The sequence below is a fragment of the Biomphalaria glabrata genome, chromosome 12 (genome assembly GCF_947242115.1).
Source record: "Biomphalaria glabrata chromosome 12, xgBioGlab47.1, whole genome shotgun sequence".
In the NCBI taxonomy this organism is placed as follows: domain Eukaryota; kingdom Metazoa; phylum Mollusca; class Gastropoda; family Planorbidae; genus Biomphalaria; species Biomphalaria glabrata.
In genome coordinates this window covers 8,100,336-8,123,846 of record NC_074722.1, presented here as the reverse complement: position 1 = coordinate 8,123,846, position 23,511 = coordinate 8,100,336, and the positions used below count along the sequence as shown (strand labels likewise).

At 36.8% G+C, this 23,511-nt stretch overlaps 1 protein-coding gene across 1 annotated transcript in view; it reads left to right on the top strand.

The window, feature by feature from the left end:
- Positions 1-23,511, top strand: part of LOC106050470 (uncharacterized) — a 68,298-nt gene that overhangs the window by 37,956 nt on the left and 6,831 nt on the right. Inside the window, exons 10-18 of the mRNA XM_056005378.1 lie at positions 56-85; positions 1,213-1,374; positions 1,971-2,119; positions 4,902-4,994; positions 6,532-6,598; positions 8,031-8,188; positions 13,211-13,334; positions 16,436-16,660; positions 17,465-17,610. Of these exons, the coding sequence (XP_055861353.1) occupies positions 56-85; positions 1,213-1,374; positions 1,971-2,119; positions 4,902-4,994; positions 6,532-6,598; positions 8,031-8,188; positions 13,211-13,334; positions 16,436-16,660; positions 17,465-17,610 (1,154 nt within the window). The remainder of the gene's footprint in view (positions 1-55; positions 86-1,212; positions 1,375-1,970; positions 2,120-4,901; positions 4,995-6,531; positions 6,599-8,030; positions 8,189-13,210; positions 13,335-16,435; positions 16,661-17,464; positions 17,611-23,511) is intronic.

The following is a 23,511-nucleotide window of genomic DNA, read 5'->3' as shown; positions in this document are numbered from 1 at the left end:
TCTTCCCTGAAAGAGATTGTCCGGTATAAATTTGGTGTTTGTATTTCTTCTACAGACATTCACTGGAGTTATCACGCCACAAGTGGTAAGTATTAACTTGCACTGCATTCTTTGTGTTAAAGGTTTCAGACGTTTTATGCTGATTGAAAGATTTATGACATCCTAGAGACCTAGACTTAGCCTTGAACAGGACGGCAAGGGATGGCGGCGGACAGTGTTTCTACCCGGGACCAATGAGACGAGTCGCATTTGACTTGATGACATAATAGACCTATCGTCTTTCGCCTTTCATACAACACAATATGAAACATCTTTTGTATCAACTTTTTTACCTGATACAATCAAGTTGTACAAAGCATGCACACTTAGACAGTCTTAACTAGACATACTCCACACTTTAAGGAACAAGACTCAATTATTTAGATTACTGGCGAATAGAAATATTATGCCTAAAGCTGTTGTAGCCATTCTATAGAATGCCTAGGCATTCTATACAGTGCCTAGGCAAAGTAGGAAATGGAGAAATCATTTCTCACTTTGCTTCGGGCATTCTATTGAATGCCTAGACATCCTGAAGAATGCCGTATCTCTCACTTTTGAGGTAACATGTAGCCTAAATATATATATATATTGCTAGGTTAAGAGTATAGGAATAAAATTACATTTTAAAATATACAGTAATTATTGAATTAATGTTAAAAACAATAGGATTTTATAATGGACTTGACACTGATTTTACATTTGTGCAAAAATCGATGAAAGTAGGTATCAAGATGAAATGTTGCACAATTGTTTCTTTTACCTGACAACACTTCAGTTAAGTACAAATTCTTTCCCTTGTTTGAGGTACAAAACAAAATAATTAATTACAAATCGTTAATTAACTAAGCTGTTAATTTTTTTTATTGATTCTTGTGTTGTACGGTAAAAGAAAGCCATTAATTCATTAAGTAGCCCCCCCCCCCTTTTTTTTTCTCTTGTTTCGAAATCAAACAAAATAATAAATCACCAACAATTAATTAAATAATTGTTTAATTTTTTGATTGATTCTTGTCTCGTCAGGTTCAATGAATAATTGTGCAAAGTTTTAACTTGATCCGAGAATGTGTAATTGGAGAAATAAAAAACATGTTCAAACCTTTAATCAGACAGACAGACAGACAGACAGAGTTGATATAAGTTTCGTAATTAGCTGACGTTTGTGTCCCACAGAGTGGAGTGACCTGTACGAAGCGTGCAGTGCCGAGAATCAATCTCCAATCAACATTGAGACCAACTTAACACAAGCAGACGAGAAATTGCAAGTTTTGACTTTTAAAAACTATGACGGGTCATCGCCTGTGACTATGAAACTTAAGAACACTGGCCACGCAGGTCAGTTTTTTTTTTTTACTAAACTAATGAGTTGAGTTCAAAAAGAAATTTTACAATTTACGTTCTGTTTGCACTTTATTTTAGCACTGGATAATTAGCAACTTTTTTGTTTGTAACTTTAATGAAGTTGGCAGCATTGAAATTCTATTTAGCGTCCTTGACCTGGTTTAGCTTATCGAGAAAAACTCCAAATGTTTAAATATTGTCCCTGGAAATAAATACAATCCACATTCGACAATAGGAGTTCATTTTCCCTTGTTTTTATTAGGCCTACAATCTAATAGTCCCACTGGTAGCCTAGAGGAGAAAAGACTGTGCTATTTCCCAACAACAAACAAATTTATTTGTGAACATTTTGATTTTTCACTTAGTCTTACCAATACCTTAAATATTGAAAAGCTATTCGACATCCTTGTAGGCTATGTGGTTGGTGGGAAAGGGGTCTTATCTATGTCTTGTATTAGTACCAATATCCCGCTGTGTTTCCCCACTGTACTCCCCCCCCCCCTCCACCTGCGTAACATCCGTGGATACGAAATACTGTAAGTATTTTTGCTAAGAAATCTAATTTAAAAAAAATATTTTCTTATGATTAGCCCAGGTTGATTTCAGTGGAGCCGAGATATCTGTCTCCAATGGCGGTCTGCCCGACGAGTATGTAGCGAGTCAGTTGCATTTCCACTGGGGATCTCATGACTTGATTGGTTCTGAGCATTTGATAGATGATCACAGTTACCCCATGGAGGTAAAAAGGAAAGGGGGGAGGGCGATGAACAAGTTTTTTTTTCTGTATTCTGCAGCTAACACGGAACACTTATTATAATAGACACTATCATGTTGTTTTTGATGGCCGATTCAGTCATAAAGGAGCCTTTTCTGAAGAAACTTTCTCGTCAACAATACTGCTTCGGGAGAAATGAAAGTCTAGTTATGGTCGGAACTCAGGGGCGTCAACAGTCTCTCCTTTCCTCTCCCCTCACAGCTTTTGGGTCTAAAGAAACGTCAAATAACTGTATCGTGTAGATGTCTTGTTTTTCTTAATCCAAGGAGCGATCATAGAGTATACTTGAAATTCAAATACTTGTTTTCTATCTTATTTTTATGTGTGTTGTGACAAGTCGGATTAAGATTTGGCCGTTTTGGGTGTCTAGGGGATTTTTATGGTTTGAGAATCCTTACTTGCACATATAAACTACAAGCACAGCGTTATAATGCAGACAACAAATACTATATTTAGATGTAAACTTATGTACAGTTTATTATACAAAATAAGATAATGAAAGGTGAAATGCTGTACAGTTGCTAGTATGGGATCTAGCTTATTTACATATATAGGACTATCATCATCAGATGTTAGAACCAAGTGGTCTGAGTGTCATTAGGCTGGTTGCTTAGCTTTTGGTCCGGTGCTGCACTGGTGAGACTGGTGTGGCTGATACTGATGCTGTCTGCTGGTGGGCTGGCGTAGTGGATCCAGGCTCCGTGTGCAGTCCAACTTGTATGGTTGCAGAGCTGAGCTGCGTCTACCAATCAGTTAAGCCAGTGACGAGTCTGTGGCTAGCGTTGTTACTTGGACTCTTGAAGGATGAGTAGGTCTGATGTCTACAGATCTGGTGCCAGCAAATCTGCTATCAGCTTTAGGTTGCTAAGATTTCAGGCGGATGTAGCCTATAGATAAAAGCTGCAACGATATGATGTATGCGTCGGTTTAGCCATAAAGATAACACTGGGTGGTAGATGTCTTTCCGTGAAGGACATCTTCAGTCTTATGTAGAGAAACTATAAGCTAGTTTCTTAAATATCAAAGGGAACTAACAAATGAATAAAGTGTCCCATCAAGGGAGATAACAATAATAATGGGGACTCCCGTAAAGGGAAATAACAAACAGTAGTAAGTGACATATGATAAGTAATACAGGTGACGTTCACCAATCACGGTGAGTAGCAAGTACATACATCTCTTAGATAAATGAGATGACAGGGGAAGGAGAGATCAACGTCTGATACTCGCCCATGTTCCCACATAAGTAAACATAGAGCATAAGTAGATACATACTCAGCAATAAGACATGTTTACAGAAATGCTTTGATAACTCCCTGCCAAGGAATTAATCAATGATAATATACCAAAAGCTCGTGCCGAGCGCTAATATATCAGAGTTAAATTAATAATAGTTAAAGAGCTAAATACATCTGGTAAGAATTGTTAATAAACTCTAGTCCAGCTGGTCTGAACATTTAGCCACAAAAGTCATGATATAAAATATAAGTATACAGTAATCTACTTACATTATCCATGATAAGAATGCACAAATAGGTACACAAATAATGTAGTAATAAATGCACAAAAATATATATACATTACTAAGTAAAATGGTTCTCAAGCACGTTACTAAGTTACATACCACCAATCCAAAGTGAAATAAGGGAATGAAAATAGTCTAGAGCTCAAGCAAGAGATAGATGTGCTCCCTGTGGGCTCTCCAGCGTGAATGAGATCGAACGATGAAGTTTGTCCATATACACGTGGATAGAGAGGGGGGGGGGGGTGAGTGACGGGAGATAGGAGCAAATGTGGTCTAGACTATTTGACGTCTTTGACAAAGGGGTCCACGCTTGACCGTGACGAGAGTTTCCGGGAGATAGACATTGCGCGAAGGCGCGAGTTGAAAGTCCAGGAAATCAGCCCAGGTGGTCAGGTGGATTATGAAGGGGAGATTATCAGAGCTCGGCATATCAAAGGAAGATTATACCTTGATAAAGCTAGTGCTAGATGAACAGCGTTGCCCGAGGCGTTAAGTTGAATGGGTACTTTGAAGTGACCAGCCGCTCCCGGAAGGGGGGGGGTCAACGGATGTTTGCCACGATAGATGGAGGTAGTGTACTCTTGTCAAGAGTCTAGTGTGACACGTGTCAAGGTGGGGATAGTCAAATGTGACATCGCTGCCATAGGGGGTGGGGTTGGATTGAAGGGGTGGTGGTTGTGTTTTTAGCGCTTAAACGCTAAATTAGAGCAATTGATGATTAATAGCGAGTAAATAAATTAATTAAATGCTTAGACCTGAGTGATATCTTGAGTGAGCTAAAACGGTTCGTCACATGTGTGTCTGTAAAAGAATAATGTTTTTAAAAAATGTACTTATTTTTAAGGATGTTTATAAAATGATATTTAACACCCTTGAACACATTTAACGATACAAGTTAGAATATCTGTTATAGTCAGTTATAGATATTGGTCTTCGCTAAGTATTAGCATACAAAAGATATCTTATACATCCAATAGTTGTCTTTGTGTCTGTGTGTGTGGTTTCTTGCATGTTTATGTATAAATTTGTTTGTTATGTTTGATGAGTTTGTGTGTGTGCACTTCTTTGTTCTTACACTATCCTTTTGTCTTTCCAAATATGTTAATAAGACTTTTAATGTAAAAAAAATGTGTTAGATTTAAAATAGATTTATCTGTATATGGCCAACATCCTCTGTGTATTAAAGTTCGTGCCTGATGTTTCAACAACCTCTGTCCATAGCTTCACATTGTCCACTACAAGAAGTCACTGGGTAGTCTTGCCGCTGCTGCCACGGAGGCTGAAGGTCTTGCAGTCCTAGGAATTTTTTTTCAGGTACCGTCACTTTTGGTCTGGGTTGAAATGACCGAACTTAATGACCTACTTAATGACCTACATAACTGTAACTAAAGGATAGACAGTAATTTATTAAACCAGTTACCGTTGTAGACTGTAGACTACTGTAGACGCTGTGTCGCAGACTGGTCATGTTCTGAAATGAATGATGCTGTATAACATTGATAGATTTAAAAAATTTTAAAACTACAAAAAGTTCTTTAGCCCAGAAACTGGTTTACGTAATTTACATAGTTCTAATGTATTGAATTTAAACTTATATCGTCAACCATTTCCTTCCTCGGCTGTTAGGTACCCATTAGCGTTGAGTGGACTCAGAGGCGTCCTAAAATCCCGTAGTTCAAAATTTCAGTTTTTATATGCACCTGGCCAGCGCTGAACTTACTTATGGGCAACATAATCTATAGAGAGATTTGGGGCGCTTCAAAAAGTCAAAATGGTCACATTCGCTTAAATATCAGTGGTGTAGCTAGGATGGGGGAGGAGGGGGAGAGAATTTGAAAATTCCCCCGGGCCCCCACTTGAGAGGGGCCCCCAAATGAATGTTTTTTACATTACATATTAAATATTACGCAAAAAAACAGTCCCCAAAGAGGTCAGCCCCCCGAGTCCCCAAATGATGGAAAATTCCTAGCTACGCCCCTGTTCAATATATATATATATATATATATATATATATATATATATATATATATATATATATATATATATATATATATATATATATATTATAATAATGAACATTTTTGAAAGAAATTTAAGCATTATTTTATTATTATTCATAACACGGTTACTGTGTGGTCAACCGTGACACACGGTCAAGTGTTGGGTATCGAGAGTTAGGGGACTTGGGGAAGTGACGAGTGTGTAAACAAGAAGAGAGGAAGTCTAGTGGAGTTGGTTATCTGTATATAATGTCTGCCGTGTATATATGTTAGGTTGAAATGCTTCACAATTAAAAGGCACTTTAAACGTAAAGGGACTTGTTTCTTCACAGTATAAAATAACTCATTTCTTTCACTCTAAACACGGAGATTCCCCACTCTGAATTCCTCTGCTTTGCCTTGCTGCAGTTGAGAATGCTCTGAACTTTTGTGGTTCGAGTGAGTCAGCAGCCGAGACAATATTACTCAACTTTTATTTAGGATTTAAAGTTTATTTGTTGATTTGTTTCGTATGTATCATATGTTCCTTCATAGTTGAAGATTTCTCCTAAGTTCTACTTCCTAGTTCAATACTCTCGCCGGACCGCGGGGGATAGTAGCGGGCAGGGTATAAACCCGGAACTATTAAGACGACCATACGACAGTTCAGCACCCATATCGCACGACCAAACAGACCTACATGACACCCTCCTTAAATGTCAGACATAGAAACAGAGGACCTTTACATCGTCTGCCCTAAAGGTCGCAAGGTCTGAAAGGGGTGTACTTTTCATCAATTTGGTTTATATTTTAGTTTATATTTTAGTTTATATTTTTGTTTATATTTTAGTTTATATATTTGTGCATTATAGATCTCGTCAAACGACAACCCGGCCTTGAATTCTATCATTCAAAATTTAGGGAGCATTCAGATGCCTGGTGAGTTTTTTTGTTTGTTGGGGATTTTCGTTTATCATTTAATGACGGGGATTTGATTTTATCATTCATTTATTAATTAACCCTGATACATGATTTAAAGAATGTTTATAAGGTTTTGAACTGTTATTGTTCTTGTATTAAAATGAGTTCACTTTATGGTCCTTTTTCTTAGAATTTACTAAATCGAGAAGACCAACGACCCTAACACAACTACCACTCCCCTATCACTAATTCTCTCGCATACAGTGGACGAAAAAATACAAAAATTTAACCTTTTATAACTTGCTTTGTACATAGAACAACTAAGCCATATTTGCGATAGAAACCGCAGCCATTTCCCCAAAACGATTTTTATTTGCAATTTTGACCCGATGTTTTTGAAATCCGACATACTATGTTTTTAAACACAATTTATAATTTTTGTGTGTAAATTTCAATAGCACTATTTGGCGCGTAACTTGGGTTTTCAAGACATTTTCAGTCAAAACTGGGACAGTTTCCATGTTTTTATAAATCGGACCATTGGCTGAATATGTGTTTTTGTGTATAAAAAGTAAACAAAAAAAAAACAACAAACAATGTAGGTAAAACAATATTATTTTGCGTGTTTTGGGTAGAGGTAAAACTAAATAGAATTCTTGGGTGACAGAGCGTTACAAAGCTAGAGGGATAATTAAAAAAAAAAAGAAGGGGTCCGACCAAAAAGCAACAAAAAGGTTATGAAATACTTAAATATTAAATTAAGAAGGCGAAGAAAAATCATTGATTTTATGTAGAATAATTTTTTGAAACTGAGGGGTGGGAGGGGGAGAGAAAAGTGATACTAGAATTCTTAGCATGTGTCTGTGTGTGCGGCAGGCTGAGACCGTTGTAATTCAATGTCACATTCATGGGTCAAAATTATGTTCAAAGGGCGTTACGATGGGGCGGGGGTTGAAGGTTCGGCCAAAATGTTTTAGGTGAGCGTTCTATGCGCAGGATGCAATAACAAAAAAGGGTCCTGGCCAAATAGCATCATAGCACATCATATTTAGATAAAAAAAACTGAATAGCCGAAGAATACTCAAAGATTGAATGTAAGACTATTTTTAAGGCGTAGGGTGGGGAGGTGGGGGGTAAAGTGATGCTTAAACCAACCAATTCTGTGTACGTATGGAGGAGGGTGGGGTGTTAAAGCCGGCCGCTCCACTTCAAGTTAAACTTCTATGTGGAAGGCATTACAATAGGCAGGGATAAAAAAAAAGGTTGAGGGCCAGAAAGACATTGAGAGAGACAATGAGCGAGAGAGGAGAGGGAGAGAGAAGAAGAGGTAGAAGAGGAGACTACATAGGCGAACATTAAGATGTGTAGGGTGCTAAAAGGGGGGACGGGCTCGACTCATGCTGACCTCCCTAACTAAAGAATGATAAAGTCTATTTAAATGTGTCTGAAGATACCTCTGTGGAGATACCAACATTTAGTCTTAACAGCATACTGCCAGCTAACAGGGTGGACTTCTACAGATACGAAGGCAGCTTGACCACCCCCAGGTGCTTGGAATCCGTTATCTGGACTGTTTTCAAGGACTCTGTGCCCATTTCATCTGCCCAGGTAAATTCATTTCATCTGCCCAAGTAAAATAAATTTGTTTTTGTTTTTACTTCGTATATATATATATATATATATATATATATATATATATATTAGGGGTGCACCGGATAGTCCCTCCGGCTCCGGCTTCTGCCGAATATCCGGCATTTTTTACTATCCGGTGCTATTCGGCTCCGGTCGGATATCACTACCGGATAGTAAACCGGATAGTAAAAAATACACCTAATTAATATGCATAAAGTGGACCTCGTTCCATTAATGTCTGTTGTAGAATGTATTCATGTTTATATTAAAACAAAATAATGTGCTTAAAAATAGAGCCATTATGAATATGCACCAAACATCGTTTATTATAAAGACAAGGCGTGTTAATAACTTAATATAAATAGAAATGAAAATTTACATCATAAATGCGCTTTACATACAGAGCAGCAATGGCTGACACTTTTTTCAATTTGTCTTGACCTTTGAGTAGGTTAGTTAACATGTTAAAATGCTACATTCCTTGACTACGTCATGCTCACCAGACGTCTGTCTAGCTGTGCGGGTATATCTCCAGAGGTAGAGATGAACAACTCCCACCCCTTTTTTTTTTGTTTAGTCCATCACATTGAGTTTTTTTTTATAGGCAGTTGACCACAAGTTAAATACGATGGACGTAGGTTTAATGTCAGCGTATTGACACTCTCTAGAGGTCACACCTTTCTAGGGAACTGAGTTTGTTTATTTAGTAGTTAATCTTTATTAGGGGGGCTGGACTACAAGAGCCACACCTCTAAGGTAACTAGGTATATTTCCAGATGAACTCACTCCCCCTTTTATTTGTTTAGTCCATCACATTGAGTTCATTGATTGACAGGTGACCCCAAGTCAGATACGATGGACGTAAGCACTCTCTAGAGGTCACAAGAGGGAACTATGTTTATTTACTTAGTAGTTAATCTTAATTGGGGTGGGGGGGGGTGGACTGGACTTAAAGCAAAACATCTACACGGGTATCCGGACAAAGAGTTTGCTTATTTGGAGAAAAATCTTAATCACGTGGTTGGTCTAGAGGCCACACCTTTTCAAGTGTGCTATGTTACTTGAACATAAATCTCAATTAGTAAGCTGGACTAAAGATCACACGCACCTAAACGAGGAGACATTTAGCTACACAGAACACAAACCGCGAGATTATATAGCCCAGTAAGCCAGTAACTAATTATTTTGTAGAAGACACGAACAGGGCTATCTTTAAATGGAGAGCTAAACACCCCCTACTCTTTATTTTATTTCTTTGGTCATTGACACCCAATTTATTGATAGACATTGACCATTTTTAAGCCAGAATGAAAAAAACGCAACTTGCTAACAAAGGATATTACACTGTCAATAAATATTAACGTTAAATAATTTTTCTAACGTGTTAACTTGAATATTACTCCTGCAGTTAAGTGTCTTGATTTGATAACAATATTCTTAATAATTTGTGACAGTCAATTAACTCCTTGTTATTATTTTTTTTTTACTTAAGATGCGTACTTAGCTACTGTGTATCAGGCGAGGACGACATTTACACACCTGACATTCATAGGATTACTATCGTTCCCTTTTGTAACAGTTACTGAAACCACGAATAAAATAATTAATAAGTATTAATTAAGAAAGATGTTTCAAACATACGATCTTTGCATTTAATGTTTCTTACGTACGTTCTTTGCACTTTAAAATAAAACAAAGATGTGCATGTTTGCGTGTGTGTATTTTTGCCTTGTATTAAAACCTTTAGAAAGAAAGCTAATTTCATTATTTAATTCTTTTGACTTAATAAACAACGGAAAACCTTACAGTAAATTTTTAAATCGCATAAAATAAATTGAACAATAGTACCGCAGTTAGATCTAGCAAACAAAGAAATAATATGCTGGAGTGTAAAAAAACAACAAAAAAAAAAAAACCTTGACCTCTAACTAGTGGACGGGTATAATGTATCTATATGCTTGATTGACCATGCCAATGTGTTGTCTTTTTTGACTGACACCCAACTCTATTGCGTGCGTATGCTCAAGGAAAAAACAATGCTTGATGGTTAACACAAACAACTATACACACTACTCTAGGACTACATGTGTAGACTCACTAGGTATATCTGACCAGGTTGTTGCTCTGAAATACATGAACACATACATCCGACCACTATATAAGGCAGATTGCACTTTACTTACGAGAGATTTACATTAGTAATTAGTTAAATATATACTAACATTATTTACATTGACCTTCCTACACATCCTTTACAGTTGGTGGTATCGTACATACACATACACACTCATGCTATACAGATTTTTAGAAATACTGTTAAGTTTGAATAAATCAATCAGTAACAGAGTTTAAAACAATCAGGTATATAAAAGGAATAAAAATAAAACCAACCAATATAGGTATGTTATTTAAGAGTTTCATAAAATGTTCAGCAACACAAGCTATTAACAAGACACTTAGGTATCCGGCTCCGGCTCCGGCCCCGGCCGAATATCAAATTTTACTATCCGGTCATATCCGGCTCCGGCCGGATATGAAAAAGTACTATCCGGTGCACCCCTAATATATATATATATATTTATTGTTCCAACTAGTAGGACTTGAAATCATTATATAGCGGCGCATCACTCATTAGAAAACACAACCTTACTTCTTTTAATCGAACTGGAATCATAGCTTGAAATATTTGTGATTGCGATAATGTAAATATCATCCGCTTTTATGGCCTGCGGTTACCAAGGATATCATGTGACCAGCACAACGACCAACCGCATTTAATTTTCCTACCTAATGTCAGGTACCAATCACAGTTGGCGTCCAGCAATTTAAATTTCCCCACTTTTCTCCTAGATTCGAACCCACGACCCTTCGGTTTGAAGGCCAATCGCTTTACCACTCAGCCACCATACTCTCATTTTGAATTTTTTTTTTTTTTCATTTGATCAAAAGTCGCTCATCGGATAACACTCTCCCCGTCAGAAGTTAGGGAAGTATCACGTAATAATCTTAGTTTATATCATCTTGGTTTTCTAGAATGAAAAACTTAATCGTATCTTATCTTATTTATATATAGCCCCTCCTTCGAGGTCGAAGTTGAGCACATTTCTCATTTCCTATTTACTCGAAGATTGCTGTAAAGTCCAATCCTCGCTTTAAAAAGCCGGCCACATACGTGGCATGGGTAGGCTAGGTCATTTGAAGATAGGCCTGCTTCTTCACTCAGCTTTTTGTTGGTTCGGCGCTCTTTCACCCTGGCCACTCTTCTTGCTTCAAATCTTGAGACACCGAGACTCACATCTTCACGCCATGAGGAGCGATCGAGAGCTCGTGCTTCCCAGCTGTGAATGTCGATATCGCATTCCTTGAAGGAGCTCTTGAGAGTGTCTTTGTAGCGCTTGTATTGGCCTCCATAGGAGCGCTTTCCTGCACACAGCTCCTCATACAGAAGTCGTTTGGGAAGGCGATTGTCTGGCATACATACTACATGTCCCGCCCATCGAAGTTGGGACCTTTTTACTGTCGCATTGATACTGTTCATGTTGGACAGCTTTAAGATTTTTGTGTCTGGTATGTGGTCGGACCAGCGCACCTTATGGATACTCCTAAGACAGCTTAGGTGGAAAGAACTTAACTTTTTGATGTGGCGGGAATATATCTTATAAAATATAGACGTTACTTAAAAAAAAAAGAAGATGATTACGTCCAACGCGTGTCCCTAAGTCAATCTGGACATGCATGTTAACAAATGCCAAGTCATTGGTTTTCATGCTGACTCAGGCAACCCATTTCATGCTTAGTAATAACCATATTTATACAAATCCTTATCTTAACAATAGCCGACATTTGTTGGGGGAAGGTGATCCAGAAAGCTTTTAATTTTGGGGAAGCAAAAACCTTTCATGTGATACAATGTATGGAGTGTACCAGGAATTATTTTCTTCTCATCGTGTGGTCATTCGAATTCATTATATTTTTTGTCAAGCTGCATTTCATATTCACAATAGTTAAAACTAAAATAATGTTCCACAAAATCACATGTGTAAAGACTTTTACCTCAATTCTTGTTGCTCATCACTATTAATCATACATTTAATAAAAGAAAAAAAAAGATTATCTTCAACTCTGAAGGAACATCCGAAACATGTAAAACATTTTACAAACCCAATTAGCAGGGCTGGACTTAACCATTGTGGGGCCCTATGCGAAACGGATTTCGCGGGGCCAAGTTTGGGTAGGGAAGTGGATAATAAGTGAAATTTAAGAGTTTGTATAAGAAAATAAATTCGTCTATGCATTTTATTCATTCTTTACTATGTACATAATTACTTTACGAGCCTTGCGTGTAGCAAAGTATCATAATAATTATGTTTCCTAAATAGCAAGAATTACCAAATGTTTCAATCTAGCTTTGAGAATTGTTGACCTCAAGTAATTCTTCATTAGTTTGAGGCGCGAGAAGCTTCTTTCATCACAATTACAGCTGATGTATAATTCCGCGCGTGGGATTGGAGTTTTTCATATTGAATGACACCCCAAAATGACAATTTTTGTCTATATATTTCCGTGTATTTTAAGGACTATTTCGTATATTTTGCGATTTCGGGAGATTTCCAGGAGCTCGTGGTAAATCGACAGGAGGGCGCGGGAAATCTGTTTTAAGTTATAAAATAGTTTAATTTAATAATTTATACACCTTGAATTAGCGCGGGTCCTATGAAAGTGCGGGTTTTATGAAAGTGCGGGGTCCACTGCGGTCGCATAGGTTGCAGTCGCCTAAGGCCGGCCCTGCAAAATAGCGGCGTTTGCTACGCCGACGGTCGACTAGTATACAATATTTCGATAATGTTGTGTTGTACAGTCTGAACGAATTTTATTTTCGGGGAGCCGCTAACTTGTTAGTAATAGAAACTAAGTTTTAAAAAAATGAAGAAAGATATTTAAAAAAAAACAAAAAAAAACAAGGCACTTGCTAAAACAACAGTCAATACTATATTTCAGCTCGACAAGTTCCGTAACATCAGGTCATCTGAACGAGATCAGAATGGACAAAACATAGCTCTTGTGGACAACACCAGACATGTCCAGTACCTCAATGGAAGAGTTGTCCTCAGGAATTTCAACTGTAAGAAAATGATCGTTTTCTTGTTTATTTTTTTTTTAATTTAAATTTGTATTTTGTTTTTTTAACAGAAGCTATGATCCTAAAGTTATCTTCATGCCAAATTTACGACAGTACAAGGCTGTACGGCCGACTTCAAAGGGAGGGGGGCCTTCACATTTCAAAAATATACAATTTTTTAGCAAAATATGCATATTAAGTATGAGGAAATATAGGGGATAAGATTGAATTTACACCATTTTTAGCGCCCCCCGAAAGGGGAAAAGACGCTTTTAGTTTTGTGCGAAATGTCTGTCCGTCTGTCCGTCCGTCCCGTTTAGATCTCGTAAACTAGAAGAGATATTGAAAATCCGACTTCACAATATTTTAGACCATTCAAAGTTCTGATGCAACGGCTACTTTTTTTTTTCCTGAAAGCGAAAATTCTAATTTTTAAAATCAATTATGCAAGCAGTTTTTTATAAGAAAAAGCTAATTAGTATGCATTATATGTTAGACCTAATTTAAGACGAATAGTAATCTTATAAACATCATTTTCGTGAACATTTTTCTATACAGCGGAATTTTTTTTTTTTTTTATGACGATTCGAATATGAGATTGAGCCTGTTCAAAACAATTAACTTATTTAGTTCGAACCGAGGGTCCCGGGTTCGAATCCTGGTAAAGACTGGGATTTTCAACTTCTGAGTCTACCCAGCTCTAATGGGTACCTGACATTAGTTGTGGAAAAGCAAAGGCGGTTGGTCGTTGTGCTGGCTACATGACACCCTCGTTAACCGTAGGCCACAAAAACAGATGAATTTTACATCATCTTCCCTAAAGACCACAAACTAGTTAGGCCAGGTTCACATCTAACTTTACATTCACTTTCACGTATCCTTTGATCTGCGGGACGGTTGGGGCACTACACAAGATCTGTTAACCTTCTTTCTCCATTCTTATCTCTCATTTGTCTTTGATATAATTTCATTCGGATGTTCTTTCTGAAAATATTGAAGCCTACCTGGGTGGACCACTGGTCGTGCGGTTTGCGCGCTGGACTGTCGTTTCGATTTATCGACGATCGAAGGTTCAAACCCTGCCTGCTCCCATCCCCCGTCGTCCTGCGGGAGGTTTGGACTAGTAAACTATCTTCAACTCTGAAGGATTATCCGAATTATGTAAAACATTTTACTTCGGGGGCCGATTTTGAGTTTGTGTTTCCACACAAACTGTCTTTTGTAACCTTGTTTTTATTGCTTCCGTGCAAATATTATATTCTTTTAGATTTAGTAATATTAATAAGTTCATTTATGTTGAATCTAAAAAAAAAAAAAAAAAAAAAAACAGCACACTATTTTTCCTTGGCACAGTCTGCAAAAGAGCTTTTAGCTCAGCAGCAAAAAAAAAAGCTGGCTAGAAGAAGAAAAACCATAAAGACCGTAGGAGCGTCCAAAAAATATCCTGCACAGGGCCTCCACTTACTGAAATCTGGCGCTGAATTATCTATAGAATGTTTAAACAACTAAAATGTTATTCTGGCTGCGGATTTATTAAGTATTTGTTTATTGCATTATTAATTGACACCAAAAGTAAAAGAAATAACGTCTGCAATTAACAAGATAAGATAAAAGACCTAGCCTAAAGTTATTTATAAGACTTTTATAAAGAGGACATTAAATCAAGTAAACACACAAACGTTTTGGTCTCTGTATTGGTGTAACGTTTATCCTTAAATCTAGCATCTGGTAATATATGTATCTGGAAGGTAACTTATGCATCTGTGCATCTGGCAACTTATGCATCTGGTAATATATGCATCTGTGCATCTGGCAACTTATGCATCTGGTAATATATGCATCTGTGCATCTGGCAACTTATGCATCTGGTAATATATGCATCTGTGCATCTGGCAACTTATGCATCTGGTAATATATGCATCTGTGCATCTGGCAACTTATGCATCTGGTAATATATGCATCTGTGCATCTGGCAACTTATGCATCTGGTAATATATGCATCTGTGCATCTGGCAACTTATGCATCTGGTAATATATGCATCTGTGCATCTGGCAACTTATGCATCTGGTAATATATGCATCGGTGCATCTGGCAACTTATGCATCTGGTAATATATGCATCTGTGCATCTGATAACATATGCATCTGGTAATATATGCATCTGTGCATCTGGCAACTTATGCATCTGGTAATATATGCATCTGTGCATCTGATAACATATGCATCTGGTAATATATGCATCTGTGCATCTGGCAACTTATGCATCTGGTAATATATGCATCTGTGCATCTGGCAACTTATGCATCTGGTAATATATGCATCTGTGCATCTGGCAACTTATGCATCTGGTAATATATGCATCTGTGCATCTGATAACATATGCATCTGGTAATATATGCATCTGTGCATCTGGCAACTTATGCATCTGGTAACATATGCATCTGTGCATCTGATAACATATGCATCTGTGCATCTGGCAACTTGTGCATCTGGTAACATATGCATTTGTGCATCTGGCAACTTATGCATCTGTGCATCTGGCAACTTATGCATCTGATAACATATCCACTTGATAATACAAGCACCTGGTTATACACGAAAAACATATGCACCTGGAAAATATGCACATGTTAAGACTTGAACCATTTCACATATGAACTTGTTTACACAAACATCTGGATGTACAAGAACCTGTGAATACATCACCATGGTAAAGCGTAAATCTGTCAAATGAGAATAATTATTATTATAAAATATTCCTAATTAAACTCGCCCTAAACTTCATGACAAGAAAGAGCACTGTCTACCCAAGAAATTTTACGTAAGGCAGGGGTTCTCAACCTGTGGGTAGCGACTCCTTTGGGGAATTTAGTGACTGATTTTTTGCTTAGATTTTGTTTATTTTAGGTGACGATTTGCCAGGGGGCGCCTAAGACCATCGAAAATATGGATTGTTATTGTCTATTCTATTGCTGTATGTGTGTGTATTGGGGGGTGGGGGGTGCGGCAGAGTGGGGGATTGTAATAAGGGGTCGCCGAGCTTAAAAGATTGAGAGCAAGTCTAACTTGTTGTCATTCAATGAACTGTGTCGCTTTGATTGCAGTGCCTCCTCCAGACAATTACTGGTCCTACAAAGGTAGCCACGGTCCAAGCAGCTGGGCACACGACTATCCGCTGTGTGGGGATCGCTACACTGGCCGTCAGTCCCCGGTGAACATCGACACTACAAAAGTTCTGTTTAACGTCCTGAACTCCATACCTCTAAGGCTAGATGGCTACAACGCTAGCAGTGGCTACACTCTGACCATGAGGAATACTGGGCACTCAGGTTAGTGTTTACTTAATGCAGAAAACAAAATCCTTGGACGTCCCAGATAGAAAAAGAAAAAGAAAAAAAGCTTCTAATAAAACAAAACATAATATAACTTTTATAGATTTACAGATTTAGCTTCACAGTGGATATATGTAGAAACACGAGGGAAATAGTACATTTCAATAAGATGTAGCTCTTTAAAAATGTGTGTCCCACTAGAATCGGCCTTAGGCATATGCAAACTAGGCAGCCTCCTAGGGCCTCCGTTTGGTGGGGGTCCTCGCAAGGACTCAAAATAAAAAACAAAAAAGGAGAAACTACAATCGAATGTCAAACATAGGAGAATTCTATGACTTGTATCTCTAAGTCTCTGCTGTGATTCAAGATGCCACACGGAACGCTACGTTAAGTGCGTTTATTTTATTTGTTGATTTAGATCTAGATGCAGGAAGGTTTTCATTCATTGCGTAATTTTATTTTTTTCTTTTCTTTCAATGTTTCTATTTCGATAGGGCCCACCTAATTATTTTTGCTTAGGGCCTCCAATTACCTAAGGCCGGCACTGGTCTTGTTTGTCTCTCGCTTATCTTTTTTCTCTGTCACTTTCTTACCCGTATTTATTAACTTGAGCTTCGTGGATCGAAATCCATTCAGACTCCACAACCAAACGATCCGCTCCCCTTTTCTCATAGCTACATCAAAACCTCGCACTCCGTACCAACACGTTTCACTGTTCAATGCATTAACATAAAAGATACATGTTTTGTGTGTTGAGGTTTAGCTTTTGACACACTCTTGTTTTGCCTTTCCAACTTATAGTTCAGATAGACATTGATGGCAACCTGAGAGTGTCCAGGGGTGGACTGAGCCTTACATACAGGGCTACTCAAGTCCACTTTCATTGGGGATCAGACAGCACCAGGGGGTCTGAGCATACCATTGACGGTCGATCCTATCCAATGGAGGTAAAGCAGAACCATCAGCTTTTAAACATTGTTTTTATTTGTGATTTAATTTATTAAAATCTATTTTTTAGAAGTTGTTACAACCAGATATAATGGTATTATTATTTATTTAAAAAAAAAATAGCCTCTAAGCCTAACATGCCATGTCTTATCTACAAAATTTTATTTTTTTTTATAATATATAGTATCTTGTTTTAATTTTACAAATGGTAATGTTTAGTATGAATATTTTTTCTTAATTATTGCTTTTGTTTTTGAGTCTTTGCATTAGATGCATTATAAGTAGAGATGGGAATCGAACCCAACTTTTAAAGTTCGGGTTCGGTTCGGTTCGGTCAGATTTAAGTTCGAGTTCGGTTCGGTTCGATGACGAGTATAGTTCGGGTTCGGTTCGGTTCGGTCAGGTCTAAAGTTCGGGTTCGGCTCGGTTCGATGTTATGAAATTATGTAATAGCAAAATTAAGTTATAAGGTTTAATGCAATTTATTAGTTAAAACACTTTCATTTGAATTTTTACATTAAACAAATAGTTTGCAATATATAATAGGCCTATGGGCAATATTCATTCCAAAATAATGTTGCCTACATACATTTTAAGCGTTGTAAAAATTTCTTAATGGAGATAAAATTGAAGATGCGGCAGGTTTTCGCTCAAGTCGGCAAGTGGTTTAATGCCGGGCAAGACTCAGCGCTAAGTGTATTCTAACCTTTTTCTCTTAGTAATAAGAGATAATTTTTAAAAAAAGGCTAATATCGATGTGCTTTCTCTCAGAACGCACTATTCATCATAATAAAAAAAAGTCGAGGGCCATATGAAATCTAATAATAAAGAGGCAGACCTGGCCAATAGAATTATGCAAGGGACATTCTAGGTAGGCCTACATGTTGCGCACATACTTCTATAATGAGCGTGATCTTTTTAAACAAATATTCTTCGTGTAAAGACGTCTCTATCGAGGATTTTTTTTTTACACACAAGTCGTCACTATAATAAATTGCAATATACGGAAGAAATTCGACTATTCTGAGACAAAAAAAATGCAGAAGAATCACACTAGCGGAGATGCTTTAAAATGTTTTCTTCAAAACGTTTTGACCCATATTGTGCATACGCGCCTCGCAAAAAGCAGTCTACAGTTGACAAGGTCTTATTAGAAGATAAAATGACATATCCTACTTAATATATTTTAAATTTTAAACATGTAATTATACTAATATTCAAATAAGTTACACTGAAAATAAAACATTTTTTTCGACGCCCCCTCTACTTGTCAGTTGGTCGTTGGTTTGTCGCTAACAGACAGCTAGTACAATTGAACCAATATAGGCGTTTTATATTTTTACTGGTAAGGATAGTATACGGGGACTTCTTATGGTCGCACAGTTTAACAGAGGCGCCCCACGGAAACGCTTCAAAGACCAGCTTAGGCGTCAACTTTGCTTAGCTGACATAGAAGAGAGCACCTGGTTACATGCGGCCTCAGAACGAGTCAGTTGGAGGTCACTGCCGTAGGCCGCGGGTTACACATTTGAGACCAAAAGAATATCCGCTGCCGAGGACAAACGCAGACGCGAAAAGAAAAACTAAATCGACCACCTACGGACAGTGGTTATGCTCGCCATGGGTGTGGCAAAATATGTAGGTCACAGCTGGGACTGCGCAGCCATGTAAAAAACTGCATTTCTCACTAATCTTCGGACTCGAAGACAAGCCTTATAATAATATTTAAACTTAATAAACTTTAAAATAAAGTTCTTATGTGAACAACTCAATATAGCCTAACTGTTATTACAATATTCACATATTTAACTTGAGATAGAGATGTAATATTAATGAAATATACTGATATTTAAACAAAATCTAGGTCACCACAAAACAACGTCTTTACTCTTACATGTCTCAATATTGTCTGCAGTTTCACATTGTATTACGCTAATTTCATCATCCTCAATGCATAAACACCTCTTCTTATCGCCACCAGGAAACGCACACACACACTCTATGACACCCCTTTTTGTCACGAGTTGCGTCTCCCCATCCCCCAATTAAAGGTACTTGCCATCCCCACCCACGGGGAGGATCCAAAGTTTGAGAAACGCTGCATTAAAAAAACTGATGATCAATAATGCAAAACAGAATAATAGTAAAAATATTCAGGGGCGTAGCTAGGAATTTTTCATCATTTGAGGCCCGGGAGGGGCTGGACCTCTTTGGAGGCCTATGCATTTTGCGTAATATTGAATATTTATTGTAAAAAACACTCATTTGGGCCCCCCTCAAGTGGGGGCACGGAGGGATTTTACATTTCTCCCCCTCCTCCCCCACCCTTGCTACGCCACTGATAATATTCCAATAAGGAATACTTCACAATTTAGTAAAAATAAATTACTTAATAGTAGATAATTAAAATTTATTTTAAACTAGAACACTAATGAACTTATTGTAGATTTATATCTACACTCTCTAATCGGCAAAAACTATTCTACTCTCAGCTAACAGCCATCTCAAATAAAAGGGACAATATTTTAATATCTACTTTCTACTTACTAGGAACAAGAGTCTAGATCTAGATCTAATTATAGGGCGCCTATTGGACTCAAAACCAATATTGCAAACAGCCCGCGAAAATTCAAGGCCAGGCGAGAGTCGGCACTTACGGAAAAACCCATGGGAATCCCAGCGCGCCGCTTTTTATTTTCTTTTTAAAGTTTTCAAAATACCCCCCCCCCCTTTTTTTCCCAAGTTTTCAAAGTATAATGGAATCATTTAGAATTCAAATAAAATATTGAAGTATTTTTTTTATTTTTATTAAACCAAAAAATAAAAAAAAAAGGGATGTACAAATTGCAAAATTAGTTCGGTTAAGAAAGGGAGGGTTCGTTCGGTTCGGTTCGTACCGACTAGTTTCAAAGTTCGGGTTCGGTTCGGTTCGGTCATAAGTGAGGTTCGAGTTCGGTTCGGGTTCGGTTCGTTTCCCATCTCTAATTATAAGGCATATATAACAAGATTACAAAGAGAGTTTGTGTTACACAAACTCAGAGGCGGCCCCCGTCGAAGTCGGATCCCTGTCGGATCTGCATATTCGCAAATAATATTCAAGAGGTTATTTAATTTTGATGTAAAATGTTTTACACGTTTCGGATGTTCCTTCAGAGTTGAAGATAATTACTTCCTAGTCCAAACCTCCCGCAGGACGACGGGGGATGGGAGCGGGCAGGGTTTGAACCCTGGGCCGTCCATAAATCTGAACGACAGTCCAGCGCGCAAACCGCACGACCAGGCAGCCATCCGATGGTCAAAAGTAATAATGTTTCAAAGATTCATTTGCCGTAAATTTAAATTTAAATTTAATAAAAAAAATAGTAGATTAGTTTTAGTATATTAAAACATTACAATATTGATCAAAACGTTTGGAAATGAAAATCTACACTTTTTTTTTACACTTTAAGTTTAGAAATTGAAATTCTACATCTTAATCTTGTCTATTTTAGTCTAAACTAGATCTAGAAATTCTAGATCTAGACTCTAAAATAATTTTAATTAGAATATAAATCCAGATCTAGATATACTGTAATAAAAATCTAGATCTAGTTTAAAAAATCTAGATTAGATCTAAATTAGATTAGATCAAGATATCATTCCTTTTTTAAACGCGAGTCACATAACGAGGCTTAATAAACATTACTATACCGAGTCCTTTTTTCATTTCATTTGAAGAATTAATTCCATATAACGTCAGAGGGGAAAAAAACACTACGTCACACGGCCTAGCTAGACTAAAAATCGCCTTCATCTATAAGAGCCATTTATCGAGTGTTCATAGACTTTGGTGCACCGAGTGCGTTCTTTAAGCATTTCATTTAAAGAATTCATTCCATATGACGTCAAAGGAAAAAAACACTACGTCACACGGCCTAGCTAGAATAAAAATCGCCTTCATCATTACGAGCCTTTTATCGAGTGTTCATAGACATTGGTGCACCGAGTGCGTTCTTTTAGCATTTCATTTAAAGAATTCATTCCATATGACGTCAAAGGAAAAAAAACACTACGTCACAAGGCCTAGCTAGACTAAAAATCACCTTTATCAACACGAGCCATTTCTCGAGTGTTCATAGACATTGGTGCACCGAGTGCGTTCTTTTAGCATTTCATTTAAAGAATTCATTCCATGTGACGTCAAAGGAAAAAAAAACACTACGTCACACGGCTTAGTTAGACTAAAATATGTTTTCATTAATACAAGCAATTTTTTCGAGGGTTAATAGACATTGGTGCACCGAGTGCGTTCTTTTAACATTGCATTTAAAGAGTCCATTCATATTACGTCAAAGAAAAAAAATTCCATTACCTCACAATAGGCTAGTACCGGTACCAAAAAAAAATGTCTTTATTTACACGAGATATTTAACGAGGGTTCATAGACATTGGTGCACTGAGTTCTAATAGATATTATTTAAAAAGGATCAAAGCCACATTGTTTTTGCGTTTTGTCTGTCAGTCGGTCTGTCCGTTATCTTGATATAAAAAAAACAACTAAAAGTTATTAAAAATTGATTAACCTTTATTTTACGTTTCAAAACATCGCAATAATTTTTAGGTATGAACACAATTGAAAAGTTTATATAATAGATTGTTCCGGATGTTTGTATAAATAGTAAAAGAAAAAGAGAATTTCAGATAAATGTAATACCGTTAATTAAATTTTTTGGATGGTCTCGTATAAAAATTAGATGTACTACAGCCACGTGGAGAGATTTTCATACCTTACTTTGGTGTTTGGATTCTGTTTTCCATAAAAATCGGAACATAATATTAACGATAATTAGATTTTTTAATGTTTTAGGTAGAAAGTTAAATGTACTGTAAGAGAGTAGTGAGTTAAAATATTTTTCATAAAAATCCGTAAAAACATTATTTCGTAAATGAGAAGATTATTTGTTTATTAATTAGAAGAGGGAGTTCAAACAATTATTTGGCGTTAGTAGATTTTTAAATAAATTCGGAAATTTCTGGCGACGATTTGTAAGAAACAAAATCCGGAACTTTCTTTATCGATTACAAAACTTCTATGTTATGTTTTACAAGAAAATTAAATGTCTAAAAAGTAATTTTCAGTAATCAATTCTAGTAAATTACTTTTTTTAAAAGCCTTATGCGATTTCAAACAATCATTAGGCATAATTCATGTTTTATAAAACAATATCCGGAACATTTTTACACTTAATGAAATATAAGTCAGTATAGAGATTATGATTTAGCATTAATATGCTATTTACATAAAAAACGGAACAACATATTATTGATAATGTGTTTTTGCAACGTTTAAGCATGGAAATTGAATGTAATATAAGTTAGAAGAGCAAACAAACATTTGTTGGCGTTGATTAGTTTTGCACAAAAAAATCCGGAACAATCAATTTTAGATACTTAAAACTATTGAGATGTTATGGGAGGAACATTAAAGGGTAAATCAGATTTTCAATAGCTTTTAGAGTTCTAGTTTTTTAAATCTAATCGTGACGGACAGACCGACCAACAGACAAAACGCACAAAAATAAGCTTCTTTTATTCGGATGGGGGCACTAAACAAAAAATAAATAAAATCTTATTTTTAAAAAAAGTTTAAGGAATTGGTTTAGCACCTGATCATGTTGCGACGTTACGCTACTGCACGAAAATCGCTGCATAAAAAGTCCATTTAAAAAAATGTGCGTGATATTTACATACAAAGTGCATTATTAGCCTTTATAAACAAACAGAAATGTTTTCTTTTAATTTTAGCAGCTAGTTGACCAGAAAAAACGTCTTTAACTATTATTTGTATTTGTTGTAAACATTTCCTGTACATTTTAAAAATATATTTGACTTAGTGATACTGAAAATACACAAAAATTGTC